At 48.6% G+C, this 26,906-nt stretch overlaps 2 protein-coding genes across 5 annotated transcripts; one reads left to right on the forward strand and one right to left on the reverse strand.

Annotated features, from left to right (window-relative positions):
* The first annotated feature begins 1,529 nt into the window (after window positions 1-1,529).
* Window positions 1,530-14,217, forward strand: ERG28 (ergosterol biosynthesis 28 homolog). 3 transcript variants are annotated; one of them, XM_073638087.1, is made up of 5 exons: window positions 1,530-1,672; window positions 6,253-6,426; window positions 6,685-6,775; window positions 7,747-7,865; window positions 11,034-11,287. In XM_073638087.1, exons 2-5 carry the CDS (start codon window positions 6,294-6,296, stop codon window positions 11,168-11,170), a joined length of 480 nt encoding a protein of 159 aa, XP_073494188.1. In that variant the 5' UTR covers window positions 1,530-1,672; window positions 6,253-6,293; the 3' UTR covers window positions 11,171-11,287. The 3 variants fall into 3 exon arrangements, with proteins under 3 accessions (XP_073494188.1, XP_073494187.1, XP_073494186.1); XM_073638086.1 differs by lacking the exon at window positions 11,034-11,287 and adding an exon at window positions 13,976-14,217 and having other exon boundaries at window positions 1,639-1,746; XM_073638085.1 differs by having other exon boundaries at window positions 1,639-1,746; window positions 11,034-11,188.
* On the reverse strand, window positions 14,162-21,954 carry FLVCR2 (FLVCR choline and putative heme transporter 2). 2 transcript variants are annotated; one of them, XM_073638083.1, is made up of 11 exons: window positions 20,362-21,954; window positions 19,978-20,119; window positions 17,295-17,432; window positions 17,102-17,169; window positions 16,928-17,031; window positions 16,598-16,708; window positions 16,392-16,497; window positions 15,220-15,331; window positions 14,871-14,926; window positions 14,499-14,567; window positions 14,162-14,317 (listed from the first exon to the last, which is right to left on the reverse strand). In XM_073638083.1, the coding sequence occupies exons 1-10, from the start codon at window positions 20,917-20,919 to the stop codon at window positions 14,499-14,501; spliced, it is 1,464 nt and encodes a 487-aa protein (XP_073494184.1). In that variant the 5' UTR covers window positions 20,920-21,954; the 3' UTR covers window positions 14,162-14,317. The 2 variants fall into 2 exon arrangements, with proteins under 2 accessions (XP_073494184.1, XP_073494185.1); XM_073638084.1 differs by lacking the exon at window positions 14,499-14,567.
* Window positions 21,955-26,906: the final 4,952 nt, after the last annotated feature.

Genomic DNA, 26,906 nt, shown 5'->3' on the forward strand with positions numbered 1-26,906 from the left:
GTATATGAGGAATATATATATACACTGTATACACCTCTCACTGTCAGTATATGAGGTATATATATATATACACACTGTATACACCTCTCACTGTCAGTATATGAGGTATATATATATATATATATATATATATATATATATATATATACACACTGTATACACCTCTCACTGTCAGTATATGAGGCATATATATATATACACTGTATACACCTCTCACTGTCAGTATATGAGGTATATATATATATACACTGTATACACCTCTCACTGTCAGTATATGAGGTATATATATATATACACTGTATACACCTCTCACTGTCAGTATATGAGGCATATATATATATATACACACTGTATACACCTCTCACTGTCAGTATATGAGGCATATATATATATATACACTGTATACACCTCTCACTGTCAGTATATGAGGTATATATATATATATACACTGTATACACCTCTCACTGTCAGTATATGAGGTATATATATATATACACTGTATACACCTCTCACTGTCAGTATATGAGGTATATATATATATATATATACACTGTATACACCTCTCACTGTCAGTATATGAGGTGTATATATATATATATATATACACTGTATACACCTCTCACTGTCAGTATATGAGGTATATATATATATATACACTGTATACACCTCTCACTGTCAGTATATGAGGTATATATATATATACACTGTATACACCTCTCACTGTCAGTATATGAGGTATATATATATATACACTGTATACACCTCTCACTGTCAGTATATGAGGTATATATATATATATATATATATTTATATATATATATATATATATATATATATATACACTGTATACACCTCTCACTGTCAGTATATGAGGTATATATATATATATATACACCTCTCACTGTCAGTATATGAGGTATATATATATATATATATATATATATATATATATATACACTGTATACACCTCTCACTGTCAGTATATGAGGTATATATATATATATACACTGTATACACCTCTCACTGTCAGTATATGAGGTATATATACACTGTATACACCTCTCACTGTCAGTATATGAGGTATATATATATATATACACCTCTCACTGTCAGTATATGAGGTATATATATATATACACTGTATACACCTCTCACTGTCAGTATATGAGGTATATATATATATACACTGTATACACCTCTCACTGTCAGTATATGAGGTATATATATATATACACTGTATACACCTCTCACTGTCAGTATATGAGGTATATATATATATACACTGTATACACCTCTCACTGTCAGTATATGAGGTATACACATACACACAGATATATTCCGCACATACATCTATACACAGTGTCTTCCTGTCCTATCCCCGCACGTCCTCTGGCCTCTGACCGCCTCACACTCACCCACAGCCGGCCTCCTCCTCCTCCTCCGCCGCGCACGGCCGCTCGCTGGAAGCTCCGGTTACCCGGCCCGGCATCTTACACATAGGACTCTTCGCTTTCCTTGTTACCACAACAACCGCACGTCACTTCCGGTACCTGCATCCTGCGATGATGGAAGGAGGCGGGGCGACCCCGCAACAGAGTAGTTCGAGGTTTCAGGACAATCATTGGACAGAGCGATGTCATGTGATTGGTGGAGGCGTGGCCACAGTTATCAGGTGAGAGATGATGACTGTAAATAATGTACAGATAACAGATACCGCCACACAGATAACAAGGGGACATACGAGAGGTATGTGTGTATGAGGGGACAGTATATACCGTGTGTATGTATGAGGGAGGACAGTATATACCGTGTGTGTATGAGGGGACAGTATATACCGTGTGTATGTATGAGGGAGGACAGTATATACCGTGTGTGTATGAGGGAGGATAGTATATACCGTGTGTGTGTATGTATGAGGGAGGATAGTATATACCGTGTGTGTATGAGGGAGGATAGTATATACCGTGTGTGTATGAGGGGACAGTATATACCGTGTGTATGTATGAGGGAGGACAGTATATACCGTGTGTGTATGAGGGAGGATAGTATATACCGTGTGTGTATGAGGGAGGATAGTATATACCGTGTGTGTGTATGTATGAGGGAGGATAGTATATACCGTGTGTATGTATGAGGGAGGATAGTATATACCGTGTGTATGTATGAGGGAGGATAGTATATACCGTGTGTGTATGAGGGGACAGTATATACTGTGTGTGTATGAGGGGGACAGTATATATATCGTGTGTGTATGAGGGGACAGTATATACCGTGTGTATGTATGAGGGAGGATAGTATATACCGTGTGTATGTATGAGGGAGGATAGTATATACCGTGTATGTATGAGGGAGGACAGTATATACCGTGTGTGTATGAGGGGGACAGTATATATATCGTGTGTGTATGAGGGGACAGTATATACCGTGTGTATGTATGAGGGAGGATAGTATATACCGTGTGTATGTATGAGGGAGGATAGTATATACCGTGTGTATGAGGGAGGATAGTATATACCGTGTGTATGTATGAGGGAGGATAGTATATACCGTGTGTATGTATGAGGGAGGATAGTATATACCATGTGTATGTATGAGGGAGGATAGTATATACTGTGTGTATGTATGAGGGAGGACAGTATATACCGTGTGTGTATGAGGGAGGACAGTATATACCGTGTGTATGTATGAGGGAGGATAGTATATACCGTGTGTATGTATGAGGGAGGATAGTATATACCATGTGTATGTATGAGGGAGGATAGTATATACTGTGTGTATGTATGAGGGAGGACAGTATATACCGTGTGTGTATGAGGGAGGACAGTATATACCGTGTGTATGTATGAGGGAGGATAGTATATACCGTGTGTGTGTATGTATGAGGGAGGATAGTATATACCGTGTGTATGTATGAGGGAGGATAGTATATACCGTGTGTATGTATGAGGGAGGATAGTATATACCGTGTGTATATATGAGGGAGGATAGTATATACCGTGTGTGTATGAGGGAGGACAGTATATACCGTGTGTATGTATGAGGGAGGATAGTATATACCGTGTGTGTGTATGTATGAGGGAGGATAGTATATACCGTGTGTATGTATGAGGGAGGATAGTATATACCGTGTGTATGTATGAGGGAGGATAGTATATACCGTGTGTATATATGAGGGAGGATAGTATATACCGTGTGTGTATGAGGGAGGACAGTATATACCGTGTGTGTGTATGAGGGAGGATAGTACATACCGTGTGTATGTATGACGGAGGACAGTATATATCTTGTGTGTATGAGGACAGTATATACCGTGTGTGTATGAGGGAGGACAGTATATACCGTGTGTGTGAGGGGGGGCAATATACAGGTGCTGCTCACCATTATTAGCACACCTTCATTTTTTTCATAGACTGTACAATATCTTCAGAAATAAATGGAAATGTACCAAAGTTATATCCTCAGGATTTTTTAATTAATGGTCAACAGTAATACAACAATAAAACATTGTTTTTCAACTTCCATGTTGCAATTTCAAAGAAGAAACAGAATAAACAGCATGTGCAGCAATAAAGGCCCCCTAATTAATACTTGGTTGCCCCCCTAATACTTGGTTGCCCCCCTAATACCTGGTTGCCCCCCTGATTAATACTTGGTTGCCCACCCTTTGGCATTGCTGACGGCCTCCACACGTTTCTTGTAGCCATCTATAAGCTTCTTGCTCTTCTCAGCTGGAGTTTCCTCCCATCGTCCTTTGCAGTTTGTTCAAGCTCTTCAATGTTTGCAGGTTCTTTTTCCCAATGGCAGATTTCAGCTCACCCCAAAGATTTCCAATGGGATTGAGGTCAGGACTCATTATTGGCCATTTTAATACAGTCCATTTTTTTCTTTTACAACCATTCCTGTGTACATTTGGATGAGCGCTTTCGGTCATTGTCTTGCTGGAGGACCCATGATCTTCGACACAAACCAAGTTTTCTTACACAGGGTAGGACATTTAGGTCTAAAATCTCTTGATAATTCTCGGATTTCATGATTCCTGTGATACAGTCAAGGCCTCCAGTACCAGATGCAGCAAAGCAACCCCACTGCATTATAGATCCTCCACTATGCTTAACTGTTGGTAGGGTGTTCTTTTCCTTATAAGCTCCATTGCACCATCAGTAAACTAAACTTGCTTTGCATTGTCAAAAAGCTCTATTTTTGTTTCATTTGTCCACAGAACATTTTCCCAGGATTGTGGTTTGTCAAGGTACTCTTTGGCAAAAATCAATCGTTCCATTTTATGTCTCTTCTTCAGCAATGGTTTCTTCCTTGGCCTTCGCACATAAAGCTTTGCTTGATTTAATGTGCGGCTTATGGTACTTGTTGAAACCCCAGACTGTTCCAGGTTCTGTGTGTCCCTTGCAGTAGATGCTGCTGACCACCGTCTTTCCTGGATGTTACAGGTTGGTCTTCAGGTCTTTGGATGTTTGACGTGTTTTTTTCAACATTCGCACCAACCTTTGAAGACATCTCTTTTCAATTTTCCTCTTTCCCCCACATCCAGGGAGGTTCTTGACGGTTCCATGCTTGACAAACTTCTTAATAACATTGTGCACTGTTGAAACTGGGATATCAAGGTCTTTGGAGATGGCCATATACCCTTTAGAAGTATTATTTTTGCTAATAATGATAGACATTCTGATGTCCTCAGACAGCTCCTTTGTCTTCACCATTGTGACAAAGGAACAACGCCTACCATGTGGCTTTTTAAAACTCTGAAGTCATCATTCATGTCACATGGGCACCGACAATCACAGGTGAATCTCTTTTGTAATTTACCACAGGCGAGTCAAAATATGTTTCCATACTAAATTAATGTAAAGGTGCCAATACCAGTGACAGCAGCTTTAGGTTTTTCTATTTTTTTCCCTCCCATTGTTTTTGGTTTTAAGTTATTGTTCATCATTTGCTCTTTTGTATTTAACACAAGTCTCTATACAAAAAAACTTTCACTTGATTAATTTTTTCAGGAGATATTCCACATTATGTACTTAAAGCGCAGCTGTCAGCAGGATTCTGCTCATTAACCACATACACTGTCAGGTGGGTGACATTACACTGATTAATATGATACCTTGGTTGATGAAATCCGTCCTGTGGTTCTTGTGTAATCTTTACTTTCAGTTTGGAGATAATGATATGCTCGTGCTCCGGGGCGGCCTGTGGGGGGCGCTCTATCTGGTGCTCTGCTTACATATTCATCTGTATGCTCTTATGACAGCTGACTGATCGGTCCTTGACCTGCCTCCTATTTTACATAATACTTCTAGTAGTGCGGGGCTAGGTACAATAGGAGATAGGTCAGTGAGCTGTCAAAAGAGCATACAGATGAGTATGGAAGCAAATCACCAGATACAGCGCCCCCCACAGGCCGGCCCGGAGCACGAGCATATCATTATCTCCAAACTGAAAATAAAGATTATAAAAGAACTACAGGACGGATTTCATCTCCCAAGTATCATATTAATCAGTGTAATGTCGCCCACCTGACAGTGTATGTGGTTACTGAGCACAATCTCACTGACAGCTGCGCTTTAAACTTCATGGGTGCCAATAACAATGAGCAGGACTGTATATCGTGTGTGTATGAGGGGGGACAGTATATACCGTATGAGGCGGACAATATATACCGTGTGTGTATGAGGGAGGACAGTATATACCGTGTGTGTATGAGGGAGGACAGTATATACCGTGTATGAGGGAGGACAATATATACCGTGTGTGTATGAGGGAGGACAATATATACCGTGTGTGTATGAGGAGGACAATATATACCGTGTGTGTATGAGGCGGACAATATATACCGTGTGTGTATGAGGGAGGACAGTATATACTGTGTGTGTATGAGGAGGACAATATATACCGTGTGTGTATGAGGCGGACAATATATACCGTGTGTGTATGAGGGAGGACAGTATATACCGTGTGTGTATGAGGGAGGACAGTATATACCGTGTGTGTATGAGGGAGGACAGTATATACCGTGTGTGTATGAGGGAGGACAGTATATACCGTGTGTGTATGACAAATGGTATCACATAAAATCCCAATGAAATAAATGTAAGTTTGTGGGTGTAAAATGAAAATATGCAGAAACATTCACGGGGAATGAAGACTTTTTCAAGGTGCTGTATTCTGATTAATGTTGGATGGTGTTTTGTCTCCTGCGTTGGGGCGTTGTTTTACGCCCCATTTCTCTCGCCTCTGCAGGATTCTCTTTCCTTCTCCGTTTGCTGACGGTTGTATTCGGGATGAGCCGCTTTCTCGCTGTCTTGCGCAGTTGGCTGATGATGGTCGCCATCATTGCGGCAGGGAATACGCTCCAGAGCTTCAGGGACCACAGTTTCCTTAGTGACAAGCTGTACACAGGGCAGCCTGGCCAAGGTAAATGTGAGCCCACCTCTCGTGCCCCTCACACCCCAGTAAAACATGGCTCCTGTCATCCTGGTAGTGGAGGGGTGCCCATCACTGGAGATGGGTGTACAGTATTCATATAAATGGAGGGTACGAGGTGCGGGGAGAGGTTTTGTAGGTGGGGTGCTCATATCTCTGGTGTAATTTAGGTCCTCCCATAGGGGAAGCGAAAGTGACATGCGCCTGGGGAGCATCATGTGACTGTAATTCCAATCTTTCTTTTTTCAGTTAATGGTCTGCAGGCTCGGACGTTCGGGATCTGGACGCTGCTGTCCTCCGTGATCCGCTGCGCCTGCGCCATAGACATCAGGAATAAAATGTAAGCGTAAATCAGAAACCCGTCTGCAGCTCCTTTCCCCGGGGTGTCCTCGCCCTGCATTTGCTTTCCCCATTCCCCCGAAGGGGTCCTTGCCCTGCATTTGCTATCCCCATTTCCCTGTGGGGGTCCTCGCCCTGCGTTTTGTAGCCCCAGTCCACTGTTGGGTCGTTGCCGTGCGTTTTCTAGCCCCATTTCCCTGTGGGGGTCCTCGGCCTGCGTTTTCTAGCCCCATTTCCCTGTGGGGGTCCTCGGCCTGCGTTTTCTAGCCCCATTCCACTGTTGGGTCCTTGCCCTGCAGTTTGCCATCCCCATTCCCTCGAGGGGGTCCTCGCCCTGCATTTGCTATCCCCATTTCCCTGTGGGGGTCCTCACCCTGCGTTTTCAACCCCCATCCACTGTTGGGTCCTTGACCTGCAGTTTGCCATCCCCATTCCCACAAGGGGGTCCTCGCCCTGCGTTTTCTAGTCTCTTTCCACACTGTTGGGTCCTTGCCCTGCAGCTTGCCATCCCCATTCCCCCGATTGTGTCCTCGCCCTGCGTTTTCTAGCCCCAGTCCACTGTTGGGTCCTTGCCCTGCAGTTTGCCATCCCCATTCCCTCGAGGGGGTCCTCGCCCTGCATTTGCTATCCCCATTTCCCTGTGGGGGTCCTCGCCCTGCGTTTTCAACCCCAGTCCACTATTGGGTCCTTGCCCTGCAGTTTGCCATCCCCATTCCCCCGAGGGGGTCCTCGCCCTGCATTTGCTATCCCTTTCCCTGTGGGGGTCCTTGCCCTGCAGTTTGCCATCCCCCTTCCCCCGAGGGGGTCCTCACCCTGCATTTTCTAGCCCCATTTCCCTGTGGGGGTCCTTGTTCTACGATTTCTAGCCCTCATGGGGCCCTCGCCCTGAGTTTGCCATCCCCATTCCCCCTGCGTTTGTGATCCTCACTCCCCCGTGGTTGTTCTCACCCTGCCTTTGTTTTGTGCATGCAGGCTGTATCACATCACCCTGTGGACATTCATCATGGCTTTGGCACACTTCTTGTCAGAAGTCTGGGTTTACCACACTGCACAGATGACGATTGGAGTCATGGCGCCATTGCTGGTTGCAAGTGAGTAGTAAATTGCGATGGTGGCTCCAGTGCCAGAGCTCCTCCCTGACTGGTGTCACTGGTTTAGTGATGGCAGCTTCACTCTGCACAAATTCACATTACTATTGGAACATAAATACGGTAATCGCAGGAAGCAGCAGGTCTCCATCTCATGTCTTCTATATCATCGGCCTTTCCTTTGCTCTTCGTGCTGCCGAGAGCTTCCGATTTGCTGGAGTCGGGGATGACGACGCTTCTTTCTGTGCTCCGTTATCTGTAGCCACTTTTCTCAAGGGAAGAATGCGGTGTTTCCCACCATCTGAGGAGCTGACAGGGTGTACATGTAGAGTACCAGTTAACAGTTTTCCTTGTTATTACTGGCATGTGCACATTGTAGATTCAGACTGAAGGCAGCAAAAACACAAAGGAGCACATATAGAAACAAGGAGTAAATAAACATGTTTGACACAATGCAGAATGAGTTACTCCTCAGATTCCTCATGTGAACTCTTGTTACTTTGATGAGAACTGTACACCCCCCCCGGGTATTTTCTCCACATAGTCATCAGCTCGTCACCTGCACTGGCTTCACTGGACAGATCGCATTGACCAGAGTCCACTTGTGGAATTTTCAGCCTTCACTAAGTGTTTGCGTCCATTAGGAGTTTTGCAGGCCAGTGTCGGTGCACAGCTCCATACAGGACAGAGCCTATTCCACCTCTGTTCTAAGCCAGAATATGGCAAGAAGCGATCAACTAAGTAAGGAGAAATCCATCATTACTGTAGGTCAGTTAGTCCAGACAATCGCTATAACTTTGAAGGTATCCAAGTGCAGTCATGAAAATCATCAATCACTGTGATGAAACTGGCTCTCATGAGGACTGCACCAAGAATCGAAAAATGAGAATGACCTCTGCTGCAGAGGATAAGTTCATCAGAGTTACCAACCTCAGAAAATGCAAAATGATAGTACCTCCAATAATAGCCATCATAGATTATGCACATGCGTCAAGTAGTAGATACATCAGCCATCCAGAGGAGACTACGATAAACGGCTTCAATGGTTGAATTGCTGAAAAAATCCGCTACTGAAGATGTCAAAGAGGAAGGTTCTACTGGGGATGTAAAAGAAGCTGCTACGGACGATGGCAAAGAAGGTGAAGCCGCCGTCACTGAGGACGGCAAAAAAGGTGAAGCCGCCGTCACTGAGGACGGCAAAGAAGAAGCCGTCGCCACTGAGGACGGCAAAGAAGAAGCCGTCGCCACTGAGGACGGCAAAGAAGAAGCCGTCGCCACTGAGGACGGCAAAGAAGAAGCCGCCGCCACTGAGGACGGCAAAGAAGAAGCCGCCGCCACTGAGGACGGCAAAGAAGAAGCCGCCGCCACTGAGGACGGCAAAGAAGAAGCCGCCGCCACTGAGGACGGCAAAGAAGAAGCCGCCGCCACTGAGGACGGCAAAGAAGAAGCAGTCGCCACTGAGGACGGCAAAGAAGAAGCAGTCGCCACTGAGGACGGCAAAGAAGAAGCAGTCGCCACTGAGGACGGCAAAGAAGAAGCAGTCGCCACTGAGGACGGCAAAGAAGAAGCCGTCGCCACTGAGGACGGCAAAGAAGAAGCCGTCGCCACTGAGGACGGCAAAGAAGAAGCCGCCGCCACTGAGGACGGCAAAGAAGAAGCCGCCGCCACTGAGGACGGCAAAGAAGAAGCCGCCGCCACTGAGGACGGCAAAGAAGAAGCAGTCGCCACTGAGGACGGCAAAGAAGAAGCAGTCGCCACTGAGGACGGCAAAGAAGAAGCCGTCGCCACTGAGGACGGCAAAGAAGAAGCCGTCGCCACTGAGGACGGCAAAGAAGAAGCCGTCGCCACTGGGGACGGCAAAGAAGAAGCCGTCGCCACTGAGGACGGCAAAGAAGAAGCCGTCGCCACTGAGGACGGCAAAGAAGAAGCCGTCGCCACTGAGGACGGCAAAGAACAAGAAGCCGCTACTGAGGACAGCAAAAAAGATGACTTGTATGGATCGAGCAACACAAGGACTGGATCGCAGATCAGTGGAAATCTGTAGTGTGCCCTGTTCTATTAACCACTATGGCTTAGTGGGGCACAGTAAAGATGAGCAGATGGTTTCGCCATGTGTGGTACCCACTGTGAAAAATGGAGGGGAGGGGTGATCTCTGCCAGTGACCCTTTTGGTGATTTATTCCAAATAAATGTCCCATTGCGCAGCCTAGACACCATGGCGACCACCTTCACATCCGGTCTGTGATTAGTGGGATCATCCTTTGTAAACAGGACAACGATACAAAATACCTCTAGACAATGTGACCGAAAAGGAGAAGGATAGAGGCTGCGTCAGAGGACATGGCCTCTACAATCAACCAACCTCAACCCAAGTGAGATAGTTTGACAAGTGCGCAGCACCTTTGTAAGCTTCTTCAGGACAGTTGGAGCCTGGGAGGAGCTGGTCTTGTTCTAAAGACTATTGGACCAATGTATGTAAAGCTGAGTCCGCGGCTCTAAGGAATGCAGACTTTTTCCAGCACGGAGCACCACTTACATGAACCTTATTACTGTTTTATTAGACATTCTCTTGCTAGTCAGTTCAGCCTCAGGAATCAATGTTTCTATTCAGTGACAGTAAGCAGAGGAAGATGTGCTGGTCGGATCTCATGCATGCATAAGGCCAGACAAGAGACTGCTAAAAGGTAAATGTAAAGCAATCAATCCATTAATCTCATCAGTATGTCAGGGGCCTCAAGCCATTGTTCTCCCAGCCACTAGGCCCATTGTGTGGATGGTGATAGTAGACCCAGCGGAGCAGTCACCCAGGGGGGGGGGTGGTCTCACATGCAGTCGCAGGTGATGGGCTTCTGGATTATTCTTCATTCTTTGAGCTAAAAGCAAATGTTTTAGGGGGAGGGTGTGAACACTTCTCCTATTCAGGGCTGATCCCGGGAAGGGGGTAAGAAGCCACGTCTTAGTCAGAGTGTTGGGAGAGTGACATAGAAGGGAAAGGATCTAGCCTGAGGTCCTGGAGTCCATGGATGGATGGCCTATGGAATTTGGAGGTTGCCGGCTGGGCCAGATAAATGTGCTGCAGTTGAGGGATCTGTCGTCTGGATTTGTTTAACTTTCTTAAGGACTGTTGCTGCTCGATACATTGGCTTTGGTCTTGTTATCTGTCGTCTGTATGAGCGTGGACGGAGGGTACAGACTATACTAGCGGGAGATACGAAATCTGTGGGCCAACCAAAAGATGGGAGACAGTGAGTATCGCCTGGTATGGGGCAGTAGAACTACCGATCCCCGGTTGGGAACTTGTGGACTGAGAGCTTTGTAGTTTGGCCATTTTACTTGTTGTAAAACCATGGCTGTAAGGAATAAAATATTGTTGCATTATTAACCTGCCTAGGTGATTATTACAACCCACGACCTCAGATCTTCACATTGCCACTCCAGGTGACGAGCTGAGGAAGGTGGAGCGAGCATGCGAGATCTCTAGAGCAGTCATCAGAATAATGGGGGGCACTGAGCAATCTGAGGAGACACACAAACCAAGAGCAGAATATGTGACACCTGGCTCTTTAATCCACGTGTTCTTCCTTTCCTTCTATGTTTTGCTGCCTTCAGTCTGAATCTACAATGTGAATATTCCAATAATGAGGAAAACCATTGCAGGTGTGTGTGTGTGTGTGTGTTTCAAAACGTTTCACCAATACAGTATAGTGTCAATAAGAAATCACTGGGTTTTACTGTTGCTGTACTATAGCTTCCATGGGTCAGGATCCGGCTGTGCACAGGTCATCGCTCTACCCACCCCCTCCCTTCATGAACGGACAAAGTCCTGCGCCATCTGCTCTGCAGTCATCAGCCATAACCTAGAATCGCTGCATTTATCTGCTCTGGATCCTGTATGTACGGTGGCCAGTCTGTGCAAATGAGGGGCAGCATCTGCTCATCTCTGCCCGTGGGCATATGGCAGTGTCTGCGCGCCTCTGCCCGGGTGTCTCGCGGTCTGCGCACCTCTGCCCGGGTATCTCGCGGTCTGCGCGCCTCTGCCCGGTTGCTGGCGCTTGCATCAGTAGTATGACAGGAGAATCGCTGAGCTCGTGATCATATCTGCAGGAGGAAGGGGCTCTGCCTTGGGACAGGCTTGTTGCTTGTGCTTCATTGTGGTGGTCTTAAGTAATGGAATGGAATCTTCAGGGGGAAGTGGGATCAGAGTCTGCGGGGGGAATGGAGGGGCCTGCGGGTGGAGTGGGGTTGAGAAGATAGTGGAATCTTTGGGGGGGGGGGGGGTCTGCAGGTTGGGGGTCATTTACGTCGGTCTTTGGAGCAGACATTTTCCATTCTCTAGATTATTTTGTTCCAGAACCTCCCCCAGCTGTAGTCTCCTGAAAGTAGAGTCCAACCCTGTGAGCGGTCTTCCACTGGTGGGACTAGCCCTGTAGTGTGACAAGCCCAGCACACTCCATGGGCTGGGGCATGCCGTGGGAACACACACACTGCGGCCACCTGGGCCAGCGAGGACATGGAGCAATGGCTTGTTTTTGGTGACTCTATGGCCACGTGGAGGGGAGGGCGAGCAGAGCGCGCGTCTGCTCTGTGCAGAGCGCGCGTCTGCTCTGTGCAGAGCGCGCGTCTGCTCTGTGCAGAGCGCGCGTCTGCTCTTGTGCTGGGGCGTGCGGGGCGGGGGAGGGCTGCAGAGCGCGCGTCTGTGCTGGGGCATTCGGAGCGTGCGTCTGCTCTGTGCTGGGGCATGCTGCAGAGCGCACGTCTGTTCTGGGGCATGCGGAGCGGGGGAGGTCTGCAGAGCGCGCGTCTGCTCTGTGCTGGGGCGTGCGGAGTGGGGGGAGGGCTGCAGAGCGTGCGTCTGTGCTGGGGCATGCTGCAGAGCGCGCGTCTGTTCTGGGGCATGCGGAGCGGGGGAGGGCTGCAGAGCGTGCGTCTGTTCTGGGGCATGCAGAGCGGGGGGGGGGGGGCTGCAGAGCGTGCGTCTGCTCTGTGCTGGGGCATGCGGAGCGGGGGAGGGCTGCAGAGCGTGCGTCTGCTCTGTGCTGGGGCATGTGGAGCGGGGGAGGGCTGCAGAGCGTGCGTCTGCTCTGTGCTGGGGCATGTGGAGCGGGGGAGGGCTGCAGAGCGTGCGTCTGCTCTGTGCTGGGGCATGTGGAGCGGGGGAGGGCTGCAGAGCGTGCGTCTGCTCTGTGCTGGGGCATGCGGAGTGGAATCTTCAGGGGGAAGTGGGATCAGAGTCTGCAGGGGGAATGGAGGGGCCTGCGGGTGGAGTGGGGTTGAGGAGATTGTGAAATCTTTGGGGGGGGGGGGGGGGGGGAGGGGGTCACAGAGTCTGCAGGTTGGGGGTCATTTACGTCAGTCTTTGGAGCAGACATTTTCCATTCTCTAGATTATTTTGTTCCAGAACCTCCCCCAGCTGTAGTCTCCTGAAAGTAGAGTCCAACCCTGTGAGCGGTCTTCCACTGGTGGGACTAGCCCTGTAGTGTGACAAGCCCAGCACACTCCATGGGCTGGGGCATGCCGTGGGAACACACACACTGAAACCACCTGGGCCAGCGAGGACATGGAGCATTGGCTTGTTTTTGGTGACTCTATGGCCACGTGGAGGAAAGGACGAGCAGAGCGCGCGTCTGCTCTGTGCAGAGCGCGCGGGGCGGGGGAGGGCTGCAGAGCGCGCGTCTGTGCTGGGGCATTCGGAGCGTGCGTCTGCTCTGTGCTGGGGCATGCTGCAGAGCGCCCGTCTGTTCTGGGGCATGCGGAGCGGGGGGGAGGGCTGCAGAGCGTGCGTCTGTGCTGGGGCATGCGGAGCTTGCGTCTGCTCTGTGCTGGGGCATGCTGCAGAGCGCGCGTCTGTTCTGGGGCATGCGGAGCGGGGGAGGGCTGCAGAGCGCGCTTCTGTTCTGGGGCATGCGGAGCGGGGGGGGCTGCAGAGCGTGCGTCTGCTCTGTGCTGGGGCATGCGGAGCGGGGGGAGGGCTGCGGAGCGTGCGTCTGCTCTGTGCTGGGGCATGCGGAGCGGGGGGGAGGGCTGCAGAGCCTGCATCTGGCTCTGTGGGGGGGGGGGGGGGGGGGGGGGGTGCAGACCTGATCATCATGGCTGCTCTTCTCCCGTCCCCACAGGCTTCTCCATTATGGGCATGGTCATTGGCTACCAGTATCTGGAGCTTCTGCCTGAGCCCCCGAGCTCCAGCACCAAGAAGAGGAACTGATGGAAGTGCAGCCCCTCGCCCCCTGAACTTTGACCTTTCACCTCTGATGCCATGTGAGATTCCCAGGAGATGTGACTTAAAGGAACATTCCACCATCTTTTCATAACTTCTTTATTTAAATAAACCATGACACGGTCAGTGACTGCAACGGCCGCTCTTTGGTGCTGAGGTGTTTCTTCTCCAGGGCTCAGGGGTCTTGGACCAGGAGTGGAGTGGGACCCTCCTGTGAGGCCAGCTGGCATGGTCCAGGTCCCTGTGCAGAGGAAGTATGCAGCTGTCATGCTTAGGAACGCCGAGCACATCCTGTCACCCCACCGCAGTCAGTAACGTGCAGCTCCTGCCGCAGCCGTGTGGTTAATGAAGGCGGAAGCCCCTCTCCCAGCGAGGACAGATGAGAAGCAGCACCACCACAGACCCCAAAGCCGGGTACTCACCTACTGGCGCAGGGCCATGGAGCCGTACTGGACGTCCACAGTGTCCACACTATGGCCCAACACTAGTGGCTGCAACAACAGTGGCAGTCAGCAGAGGACGCTCCACCCCTCCCCCCCATGCTGCAGCATTGTGGGTAATCACCTGCTATTGGAACCCACTAGCTTATCTCAAGTGCCCATTATCACTCTGGCATTCAGACACTACCCAAGTCAGCTGAGACGCCCCCTGCAGGGTGAGGAGGGGACAGCCCTTGTAATATATCATTGTGATCAGGTTTATCACAGGGGTACTGGCACACAGACACTGTGCAGGAGGCAGGGGCGCTGGGCGGAGGCAGGGGAGGTATTGGCGGCACATTGTGATCTACTTACCGGGTGTGAAGCCTGCTGATTTGCCCTCTGCCTGCGGAGGTCGGACTTAATGAAGGCTGCAGAGAAGAAGAAGCAGGAGTCATGGACACCGTCTGGGGAAGGGACGGTTAAACCGCCAAATGACACATGTGGAAAACTCAACTGCTGCACCAGCGTCTACAAGACACGGTGTGCACACAGCCGTACTAGAGCTGCAGAGTCTACAGGAGTCTTCCACCCTCTGCATCCTGTCAGGCCAATATGTGCTGGGACTTTCCCATATTAAAAGGTCACAGAAAAGAACATATTCCACACCACCTACCAAAGACAAAGATGCTAATGCTCTCTGTTATCAGCCATGAATACATACCAGTAATAATTGCTCCCACCAGCAGGAAACAGCAGAGGAAAACGTTACCCAGCTTCACCCCAAACTTATCCAGGATCCGACCCTGCGCCGTGGTGAAGATGAGTCCGAAAACCTGCGAACAGAAGAAGCATTAACCAGGGCGTCACGTCTGCCCAGCACACGCAGAGTTAAGCAGGCAGACCTCCGCGATTCGCTGCGCGGTGGGCGGAGCCCGGCATTAGTCACGGTGACACTCTGTCCTCTGACTGTAACATGTCACACAGCGAGGGGTCGCGACCTCAGAGTAATCACTCGTAATCAGTACAGGGACACGTCATCAGCAGAGCATCCCTCCAGTGATACCTGCAGATTATTACACCACAAGCCTCTATGGAGCTGCAGAACAGCGTTCCGCCTGACCGATACATAGGGATATCCTGCAGATTATTACACCACATGGCTCCTCCACCTCCCGATGCGTTCTGCAGATTATCGCCCCGCCGGCGGTGGCAGGGATAGGGTGGTATACAGGGTGGAGCTGGGCTCAGATCAGCTGCACGGGATAAAGTTCACAGAGGCCGATTGTTGAGCGACTTCGGGGAATGTCAGATATGTCTAATCTTTAACTCTTCCTCTGCTGCAATCACACGGCATTCTGGGTAGAGCCTGCGGGGAGATCACGCACCACACGGCTCTCTATACCAGGGTCTCCAGTCCGCACGGCCCCCAGGTCATGTTCTGAGGATTTCCTTAGTGTTGCACGGGTGATGGAAGTATCACCAGGGCATCAGGTATTCTCTCACCTGTGCTACACAATGGACGTCCTGGAAACATGACCGGGGGCGGCCGTGAGGACTGGAGATTGGGAAACACTGCTCCACACCCTCGGTACAAGGCTGCTGCTTGCTTTAGGCGCTCTAGCCCTTTAATTATTACACAGCCTCTCATTTCCAGCAGAGCCCACCACAGGCCTGGTGCCCATCTCCGTCCCACGTAAACCCGCATAATAAGTCCATGTCCTGTGCCTGGCGGCCTGCGACCAGCAGAGAGATCTGATCCTGGCTGTTTAACCCCCTAGATGCCACACCTGGATTTACTGCAATCGCCCCAATCCTCAAAGTAACCAACACACAACATAGAAGCAAGGCTTACCGAATGTAGGACATTCTGGCCCCTCCCCCTTGTACAAGTACCTGAGCGGATACATTCAAGAGTCCAGATGACGTTCCCTCCGATTCTGGATAAGTTAATTCTGCTGCAAACTCAAAGCCAAGTGGAAGATACCCAGTCATGAAGAACCTGGAAGGAGGAGGACACACAATTATATCCGTACCCCCCTCACCTTCACATAACACATGACTAGCACGCGTTGTATAAGGGGCGCGCAGTGCAGACTCACCCCAAACATCCCGCTGTAATGAAGACGAGCCAGAGGTAGCCAAGGTCCAAGGTGAACGTGAACACCAGCATCCCCACCAGTGAGAAGATGTACACCCCTAGGGTGGTCTGCCTGAAAGAGAGAGCCTGAGTGCGCAGCCCCCCAAACTCTCCATCCTCATATTTAGCTTTTGCCCTGCTCATACTAGTGTCCCCTCATTTTATTTGCTCACCCCCCTTCCCACCATTTTCTTCACGCTCACCCCCCTCCATTCTCACATTCGTATCCCCCCCTATTCTTTTCACTCACACCCCATTCATAAGTACGTGTCCCCATTTCCTTCACACTCACTTGTAGGTTTTTGTTCTGTCCAACCAGAATCCAGTGACCAGGGCTCCGCACATCCCGGCTACCGTGATTGTCAGCCCGATGCGCCCGGCGTTCACCTCTTCTCCCTGGGCAGAAAAGCAATCAGTGAATATCAGCAATGCCAACCGGAGCACCAAACCACCACAACCCACCTACCGGATAATGCTCCATAACCATGCGGTTCAGCAGAGTGGAAAGAGAGTAAAAGGCACCAGTGTTCAGTCCTAAAATTAAAAAAAAAGTCACAAAGTAAAAGCACTGATAATCCGCCACCTCCCGAAGGACGCAAGCAGCCGCCCAGGAGCCCAAAAAGACCACCATGACCAGAAGAGCCCACCCAAAGACTCACCATATGACAAAACCAGTAGAATGAAGTTTGGGTTCTTCAGGAGACACAGAATGGAAAGCTTGTAGGAATACGGAGCAGAAGAAGAATGCTGTACAGCCTGAGCCAACGTGGGGGGCAGCGGTGGGCGGTCCTGAAATACTGAAACCAACAGGCAATAGTGAAAGTTGGGGATGACCATACTACACCCAATACATAAAGCAGGTGTTGATCTGCAGCATTATTCTATACACAGCTCTACACTACACCTCCATCCTGTTCCGTATCTACTATTCCTGTACTGTACACACGGCTCTACACTACACCTCCATCCTGTCCTGTATCCACTATTCCTGTACTGTACACACAGCTCTACACTACACCTCCATCCTGTCCCGTATCTACTATTCCTGTGCTGTACACACGGCTCTACACTACACCTCCATCCTGTCCCATATCTACTATTCCTGTACTGTACACACAGCTCTACACTACACCTCCATCCTGTCCCGTATCTACTATTCCTGTGCTGTACACACGGCTCTACACTACACCTCCATCCTGTCCCATATCTACTATTCCTGTACTGTACACACAGCTCTACACTACACCTCCATCCTGTCCCATATCTACTATTCCTGTGCTGTACACACGGCTGTACACTACACCTCCATCCTGTCCTGTATCTACTATTCCTGTACAAAACACGCTCTACACTACACCTCCATCCTGTCCCGTATCTACTATTCCTGTACTGTACACAGCTCTACACTACACCTCCATCCTGTCCCGTATCTACTATTCCTGTACTGTACACAGCTCTACACTACACCTCTATCCTGTCCTGTATCTACTATTCCTGTACTGTACACACAGCTCTACACTACACCTCCATCCTGTCCCGTATCTACTATTCCTGTACTGTACACAGCTCTACACTACACCTCCATCCTGTCCCGTATCTACTATTCCTGTACTGTACACAGCTCTACACTACACCTCCATCCTGTCCCGTATCTACTATTCCTGTACTGTACACATGGCTCTACACTACACCTCCATCCTGTCCCGTATCTACTATTCCTGTACTGTACACACGGCTCTACACTACACCTCCATCCTGTCCCGTATCTACTATTCCTGTACTGTACACACGGCTCTACACTACACCTCCATCCTGTCCCGTATCTACTATTCCTGTGCTGTACACATGGCTCTACACTACACCTCCATCCTGTCCAGCATCTACTATTCCTGTACTGTACACACGGCTCTACACTACACCTCCATCCTGTCCCGTATCTACTATTCCTGTACTGTACACACAGCTCTACACCTCCATCCTGTCCTGTATCTACTATTCCTGTACTGTGTACACAGCTCTACACTACACCTCCATCCTGTCCCGTATCTACTATTCCTGTGCTGTACACACGGCTCTACACTACACCTCCATCCTGTCCCGTATCTACTATTCCTGTACTGTGTACACAGCTCTACACTACACCGCCATCCTGTCCCGTATCTACTATTCCTGTACTGTACACACGGCTCTACACTACACCTCCATCCTGTCCCGTATCTACTATTCCTGTGCTGTACACGCGGCTCTACACTACACCTCCATCCTGTCCCGTATCTACTATTCCTGTACTGTACACGCGGCTCTACACCTCCATCCTGTCCAGCATCTACTATGCCTGTACTGTACACACAGCTCTACACTACACCTCCATCCTGTCCCGTATCTACTATTCCTGTGCTGTACACACGGCTCTACACTACACCTCCATCCTATCCCGTATCTACTACTCCTGTGCTGTACACAGCTCTACACTACACCTCCATCCTGTCCCGTATCTACTACTCCTGTACTGTACACACGGCTCTACACTACACCTCCATCCTGTCCCGTATCTACTATTCCTGTACTGTACACACGGCTCTACACTACACCTCCATCCTGTCCCGTATCTACTATTCCTGTACTGTACACAGCTCTACACTACACCTCCATCCTGTCCCGTATCTACTATTCCTGTACTGTACACACGGCTCTACACTACACCTCCATCCTGTCCCGTATCTACTATTCCTGTACTGTACACAGCTCTACACTACACCTCCATCCTGTCCCGTATCTACTATTCCTGTACTGTACACACGGCTCTACACTACACCTCCATCCTGTCCCGTATCTACTATTCCTGTGCTGTACACGCGGCTCTACACTACACCTCCATCCTGTCCCGTATCTACTATTCCTGTACTGTACACACGGCTCTACACTACACCTCCATCCTGTCCCGTATCTACTATTCCTGTACTGTACACACGGCTCTACACTACACCTCCATCCTGTCCCGTATCTACTATTCCTGTACTGTACACACGGCTCTACACTACACCTCCATCCTGTCCCGTATCTACTATTCCTGTACTGTACACACGGCTCTACACTACACCTCCATCCTGTCCCGTATCTACTATTCCTGTACTGTACACACGGCTCTACACTACACCTCCATCCTGTCCCGTATCTACTATTCCTGTGCTATACACTGTCTACACTACACCTCCAACCTGTCCCGTATCTACTATTCCTGTGCTATACACTGTCTACACTACACCTCCAACCTGTCCCGTATCTACTATTCCTGTGCTATACACTGTCTACACTACACCTTTGGATTTGGATGATGCGCACCACAAATTACCAGGATGAAGAGCAGACTCGCGGCTACCGCCGTCCCGTAGAACATGATGCTGATGTGATGAGAGAGTTTCTCTTTATCTTCGATGTTGGGAACCAGGACTGGGGGTAAAAGGAAACCCACCGCCACCCCGAGCTGTAAAACAGAGAAAACATAGCAAGATCATCTCTACACCGCAGAAATAGTGGACAACACAGAACATGTTGGTAGATGAAAATAAAGAAGTAGGAAGATGCAGCATGGTGGACAGAATACGATAAGCTATGTAATGTGTGCAGTCACAGGGTGGCACTGGATATTGCTCTCTCCTAGCATGTCTGGCAACGTATCACATCTCCTGCTACATAATGACATTCTTTAGACAACTACATACGTACCTGATTACCAAAAACTCCAACCGAGCAGGCGGTGGAGACTTCGGTGGAGCTGAACCACACGGACGCAATGTGTGCCGGCATTCCCAAGATGAAGACTTGAGCCGTCGCACATATTAACTGTCCAAAGAGCGTGACGCCATACAGATCCGGCCGGGCGCTGGCCGTCTTTATCCAGGCGCCCAGACAGTTGAGTCCTGATCCAATCAGTGCAATGAGTCGCAGGCCGCGAGTGTCCAGTAGCCAGGTCACGGGGAATATGAGCGGGATGTAGGCCAGCATGTAGGCCATGGACAGCCAGTCGATGGCAAGGCTGCTGACGCCATAGTAGTCGATGAAGATATTACTGATGATCCCGTACTGCAGCCACTGGAAGGCGTTACACAGCGAGTAGGCGCTGAAGAGCAGCACCATCGGCCAGCGCCGGCCGTACAGCTTAGTCACATGACCCTCCTCCGCCCACACACCCGCCCCATTGGAGACCCGCTCAACAGCAGATTGCTTTTCTGATCCGTCACCTTCGGGCTGCAGATCTCCCTCCGAGAGCCCGTCTGTCACCATTACTGCGCCGCTTGTGATGTCACCGGGCACAAGAGCTGACAATCCGTCACTGCAAGAAAGCCCACTCACACAGTCTCTATCATTACAGCATGCCTGGCCTCTATAGGTGACAGCCTCTATAGGTGACGGTCTGCGTCATTGTCTCACCTCCTCCAACACTCGGGCTCACACTGACAGCTTGTATAGGTGACAGTCTCTCCTCCAGCAGTCTCTATAGAACTAATGTATATAGGACCCCTCTCAGCGGCAGTCTCTACGGACCCCCACTAGGTGACAGCCTCTACGGGTCCCCACTAGGTCACAGCCTCTACGGGTCCCCTCTCTGCGGCAGCCTCTACGGGTCCCCTCTCTGCGGCAGCCTCTACGGGTCCCCTCTCTGCGGCAGCCTCTACGGGTCCCCTCTCTGCGGCAGCCTCTACGGGTCCCCTCTCTGCGGCAGCCTCTACGGGTCCCCTCTCTGCGGCAGCCTCTACGGGTCCCCTCTCTGCGGCAGCCTCTACGGGTCCCCTCTCTGCGGCAGCCTCTACGGGTCCCCTCTCTGCGGCAGCCTCTACGGGTCCCCTCTCTGCGGCAGCCTCTACGGGTCCCCTCTCTGCGGCAGCCTCTATGGGTCCCCTCTAGGTGACAGCCTCTATGGGCCCTCTCTAGGTCACGTCCCTTCCTCTCTGTGGTCGGTATCACATGTTTTTGCTTCCTTTAATTTTCTCAATGTAAACTAGAACCAGATCCCGGCTGCTGCCCCGCTCCCTGTGCCCCGGTGTCTCCCGCTCTGCCCCGCTCCCTGTGCCCCGGTGTCTCCCGCTCTGCCCCGCTCCCTGTGCCCCGGTGTCTCCCGCTCAGCCCCGCTCCCTGTGCCCCGGTCTCTCCCGCTCTGCCCCACTCCCTATGCTCCGCTCTCTCCCGCTCTGCCCCACTCCCTATGCTCCGCTCTCTCCCGCTCTGCGCCGGTCTCTCCGTTCCAGTCTCTACTTCTGGTTTCTCCACTTAAAAGTTTTCGCGTCTCAAACCCTGACCCCGCCCTCAACTCTAATTGGTCAGCAGTCACAAAAAATATATGACCACACCCATGTAACACGTGGCTACTCGCGACCACGCCCATGAAAGGTAATTTTTTTTTCTAGCCACCAATTATAAGACGTCCTCAGGTGACCACGCCCCCAAACTCCAACTATTGTATCATGCAGCAAAACCAAGTAATACAAAGTAACAGCAGATAACTGCACACAGCAGAATAGTGAGTGCAGCTCTGGAGTATAATACAGGATGTAACTCAGGATCAGTAATGTAATGTATGTACACAGTGACTGCACCAGCAGAATAGTGAGTGCAGCTCTGGAGTATAATACAGGAGGTAACTCAGGATCAGTAATGTAATGTATGTACACAGTGACTGCACCTGCAGAATAGTGAGTGCAGCTCTGGAGTATAATACAGGAGGTAACTCAGGATCAGTAATGTAATGTATGTACACAGTGACTGCACCTGCAGAATAGTGAGTGCAGCTCTGGAGTATAATACAGGATGTAATTCAGGATCAGTAATGTAATGTATGTACACAGTGACTGCACCAGCAGAATAGTGAGTGCAGCTCTGGAGTATAATACAGGATGTAACTCAGGATCAGTAATGTAATGTATGTACACAGTGACTGCACCAGCAGAATAGTGAGTGCAGCTCTGGAGTATAATACAGGAGGTAACTCAGGATCAGTAATGTAATGTATGTACACAGTGACTGCACCAGCAGAATAATGAGTGCAGCTCTGGAGTATAATACAGGATGTAACTCAGGATCAGTAATGTAATGTATGTACACAGTGACTGCACCAGCAGAATAGTGAGTGCAGCTCTGGAGTATAATACAGAAGGTAACTCAGGATCAGTAATGTAATGTATGTACACAGTGACTGCACCTGCAGAATAGTGAGTGCAGCTCTGGAGTATAATACAGGATGTAACTCAGGATCAGTAATGTAATGTATGTACACAGTGACTGCACCAGCAGAATAGTGAGTGCAGCTCTGGGGTATAATACAGGAGGTAACTCAGGATCAGTAATGTAATGTATGTACACAGTGACTGCACCAGCAGAATAGTGAGTGCAGCTCTGGAGTATAATACAGGAGGTAACTCAGGATCAGTAATGTAATGTATGTACACAGTGACTGCACCAGCAGAATAATGAGTGCAGCTCTGGAGTATAATACAGGATGTAACTCAGGATCAGTACAGGATCAGTAATGTAATGTATGTACACAGTGACTGCACCAGTAGAATAGTGAGTGCAGCTCTGGAGTATAATACAGGATGTAACTCAGGATCAGTAATGTAATGTATGTACACAGTGACTGCACCAGCAGAATAGTGAGTGCAGCTCTGGAGTATAATACAGGAGGTAACTCAGGATCAGTAATGTAATGTATGTACACAGTGACTGCACCAGCAGAATAATGAGTGCAGCTCTGGAGTATAATACAGGATGTAACTCAGGATCAGTACAGGATCAGTAATGTAATGTATGTACACAGTGACTGCACCAGCAGAATAGTGAGTGCAGCTCTGGAGTATAATACAGGATGTAACTCAGGATCAGTAATGTAATGTATGTACACAGTGACTCCACCAGCAGAATAGTGAGTGCAGCTCTGGAGATAATACAGGAGGTAACTCAGGATCAGTAATGTAATGTATGTACACAGTGACTGCACCAGCAGAATAGTGAGTGCAGCTCTGGGGTATAATACAGGATGTAACTCAGGATCAGTAATGTAATGTATGTACACAGTGACTGCACCAGCAGAATAGTGAGTGCAGCTCTGGAGTATAATACAGGATGTAACTCAGGATCAGTAATGTATGTACACAGTGACTGCACCTGCAGAATAATGAGTGCAGCTCTGGAGTATAATACAGGATGTAACTCAGGATCAGTAATGTAATGTATGTACACAGTGACTGCACCAGCAGAATAGTGAGTGCAGCTCTGGAGTATAATACAGGAGGTAACTCAGGATCAGTAATGTAATGTATGTACACAGTGACTGCACCTGCAGAATAGTGAGTGCAGCTCTGGAGTATAATACAGGATGTAATTCAGGATCAGTAATGTAATGTATGTACACAGTGACTGCACCAGCAGAATAGTGAGTGCAGCTCTGGGGTATAATACAGGAGGTAACTCAGGATCAGTAATGTAATGTATGTACACAGTGACTGCACCAGCAGAATAGTGAGTGCAGCTCTGGAGTATAATACAGGAGGTAACTCAGGATCAGTAATGTAATGTATGTACACAGTGACTGCACCAGCAGAATAATGAGTGCAGCTCTGGAGTATAATACAGGATGTAACTCAGGATCAGTACAGGATCAGTAATGTAATGTATGTACACAGTGACTGCACCAGCAGAATAGTGAGTGCAGCTCTGGAGTATAATACAGGATGTAACTCAGGATCAGTAATGTAATGTATGTACACAGTGACTCCACCAGCAGAATAGTGAGTGCAGCTCTGGAGATAATACAGGAGGTAACTCAGGATCAGTAATGTAATGTATGTACACAGTGACTGCACCAGCAGAATAGTGAGTGCAGCTCTGGGGTATAATACAGGATGTAACTCAGGATCAGTAATGTAATGTATATACACAGTGACTGCACCAGCAGAATAGTGAGTGCAGCTCTGGAGTATAATATAGAAGGTAACTCAGGATCAGTAATGTAATGTATGTACACAGTGACTGCACCTGTAGAATAGTGAGTGCAGCTCTGGAGTATAATACAGGATGTAACTCAGGATCAGTAATGTAATGTATGTACACAGTGACTGCACCAGCAGAATAGTGAGTGCAGCTCTGGGGTATAATACAGGAGGTAACTCAGGATCAGTAATGTAATGTATGTACACAGTGACTGCACCAGCAGAATAGTGAGTGCAGCTCTGGAGTATAATACAGGAGGTAACTCAGGATCAGTAATGTAATGTATGTACACAGTGACTGCACCAGCAGAATAATGAGTGCAGCTCTGGAGTATAATACAGGATGTAACTCAGGATCAGTACAGGATCAGTAATGTAATGTATGTACACAGTGACTGCACCAGTAGAATAGTGAGTGCAGCTCTGGAGTATAATACAGGATGTAACTCAGGATCAGTAATGTAATGTATGTACACAGTGACTGCACCAGCAGAATAGTGAGTGCAGCTCTGGAGTATAATACAGGAGGTAACTCAGGATCAGTAATGTAATGTATGTACACAGTGACTGCACCAGCAGAATAATGAGTGCAGCTCTGGAGTATAATACAGGATGTAACTCAGGATCAGTACAGGATCAGTAATGTAATGTATGTACACAGTGACTGCACCAGCAGAATAGTGAGTGCAGCTCTGGAGTATAATACAGGATGTAACTCAGGATCAGTAATGTAATGTATGTACACAGTGACTCCACCAGCAGAATAGTGAGTGCAGCTCTGGAGATAATACAGGAGGTAACTCAGGATCAGTAATGTAATGTATGTACACAGTGACTGCACCAGCAGAATAGTGAGTGCAGCTCTGGGGTATAATACAGGATGTAACTCAGGATCAGTAATGTAATGTATGTACACAGTGACTGCACCAGCAGAATAGTGAGTGCAGCTCTGGAGTATAATACAGGATGTAACTCAGGATCAGTAATGTATGTACACAGTGACTGCACCTGCAGAATAATGAGTGCAGCTCTGGAGTATAATACAGGATGTAACTCAGGATCAGTAATGTAATGTATGTACACAGTGACTGCACCAGCAGAATAGTGAGTGCAGCTCTGGGGTATAATACAGGAGGTAACTCAGGATCAGTAATGTAATGTATGTACACAGTGACTGCACCAGCAGAATAGTGAGTGCAGCTCTGGAGTATAATACAGGAGGTAACTCAGGATCAGTAATGTAATGTATGTACACAGTGACTGCACCAGCAGAATAATGAGTGCAGCTCTGGAGTATAATACAGGATGTAACTCAGGATCAGTACAGGATCAGTAATGTAATGTATGTACACAGTGACTGCACCAGCAGAATAGTGAGTGCAGCTCTGGAGTATAATACAGGATGTAACTCAGGATCAGTAATGTAATGTATGTACACAGTGACTCCACCAGCAGAATAGTGAGTGCAGCTCTGGAGATAATACAGGAGGTAACTCAGGATCAGTAATGTAATGTATGTACACAGTGACTGCACCAGCAGAATAGTGAGTGCAGCTCTGGGGTATAATACAGGATGTAACTCAGGATCAGTAATGTAATGTATATACACAGTGACTGCACCAGCAGAATAGTGAGTGCAGCTCTGGAGTATAATACAGGATGTAACTCAGGATCAGTAATGTAATGTATGTACACAGTGACTGCACCAGCAGAATAGTGAGTGCAGCTCTGGAGTATAATACAGGATGTAACTCAGGATCAGTAATGTATGTACACAGTGACTGCACCTGCAGAATAATGAGTGCAGCTCTGGAGTATAATACAGGATGTAACTCAGGATCAGTAATGTAATGTATGTACACAGTGACTGCACCAGCAGAATAGTGAGTGCAGCTCTGGAGTATAATACAGGAGGTAACTCAGGATCAGTAATGTAATGTATGTACACAGTGACTGCACCAGCAGAATAGTGAGTGCAGCTCTGGAGTATAATACAGGAGGTAACTCAGGATCAGTAATGTAATGTATGTACACAGTGACTCCACCAGCAGAATAGTGAGTGCAGCTCTGGAGATAATACAGGAGGTAACTCAGGATCAGTAATGTAATGTATGTACACAGTGACTCCACCAGCAGAATAGTGAGTGCAGCTCTGGAGATAATACAGGAGATAACTCAGGATCAGTAATGTAATGTATGTACACAGTGACTGCACCAGCAGAATAGTGAGCGCAGCTCTGGAGTATAATACAGGAGGTAACTCAGGATCAGTAATGTAATGTATGTACA

The sequence above is a fragment of the Phyllobates terribilis genome, unplaced genomic scaffold (assembly GCF_046119375.1).
Source record: "Phyllobates terribilis strain yellow unplaced genomic scaffold, ASM4611937v1 Scaffold_7__3_contigs__length_470593459, whole genome shotgun sequence".
Classification (NCBI taxonomy): domain Eukaryota; kingdom Metazoa; phylum Chordata; class Amphibia; order Anura; family Dendrobatidae; genus Phyllobates; species Phyllobates terribilis.

Excerpts from the sequence above, each read along its gene's own strand:
- ERG28 (XM_073638085.1), top strand. The coding sequence starts at position 1,680 with ATGATGACTGTAAATAATGTACAGATAACAGATACCGCCACACAGATA. Across the intron at positions 6,427-6,684 it reads CACAGGGCAGCCTGGCCAAG|TTAATGGTCTGCAGGCTCGG; the intron begins GTAAATGTGAGC and ends TTCTTTTTTCAG. Across the intron at positions 6,776-7,746 it reads ATAGACATCAGGAATAAAAT|GCTGTATCACATCACCCTGT; the intron begins GTAAGCGTAAAT and ends TTGTGCATGCAG.
- FLVCR2 (XM_073638083.1), bottom strand. The coding sequence starts at position 20,919 with ATGGTGACAGACGGGCTCTCGGAGGGAGATCTGCAGCCCGAAGGTGAC. Across the intron at positions 15,332-16,391 it reads TCTTGAATGTATCCGCTCAG|GTTTTCGGACTCATCTTCAC; the intron begins GTACTTGTACAA and ends TTCTGTTCGCAG. Across the intron at positions 14,568-14,870 it reads ATCAGCAGGCTTCACACCCG|CCACTAGTGTTGGGCCATAG; the intron begins GTAAGTAGATCA and ends CTGTTGTTGCAG.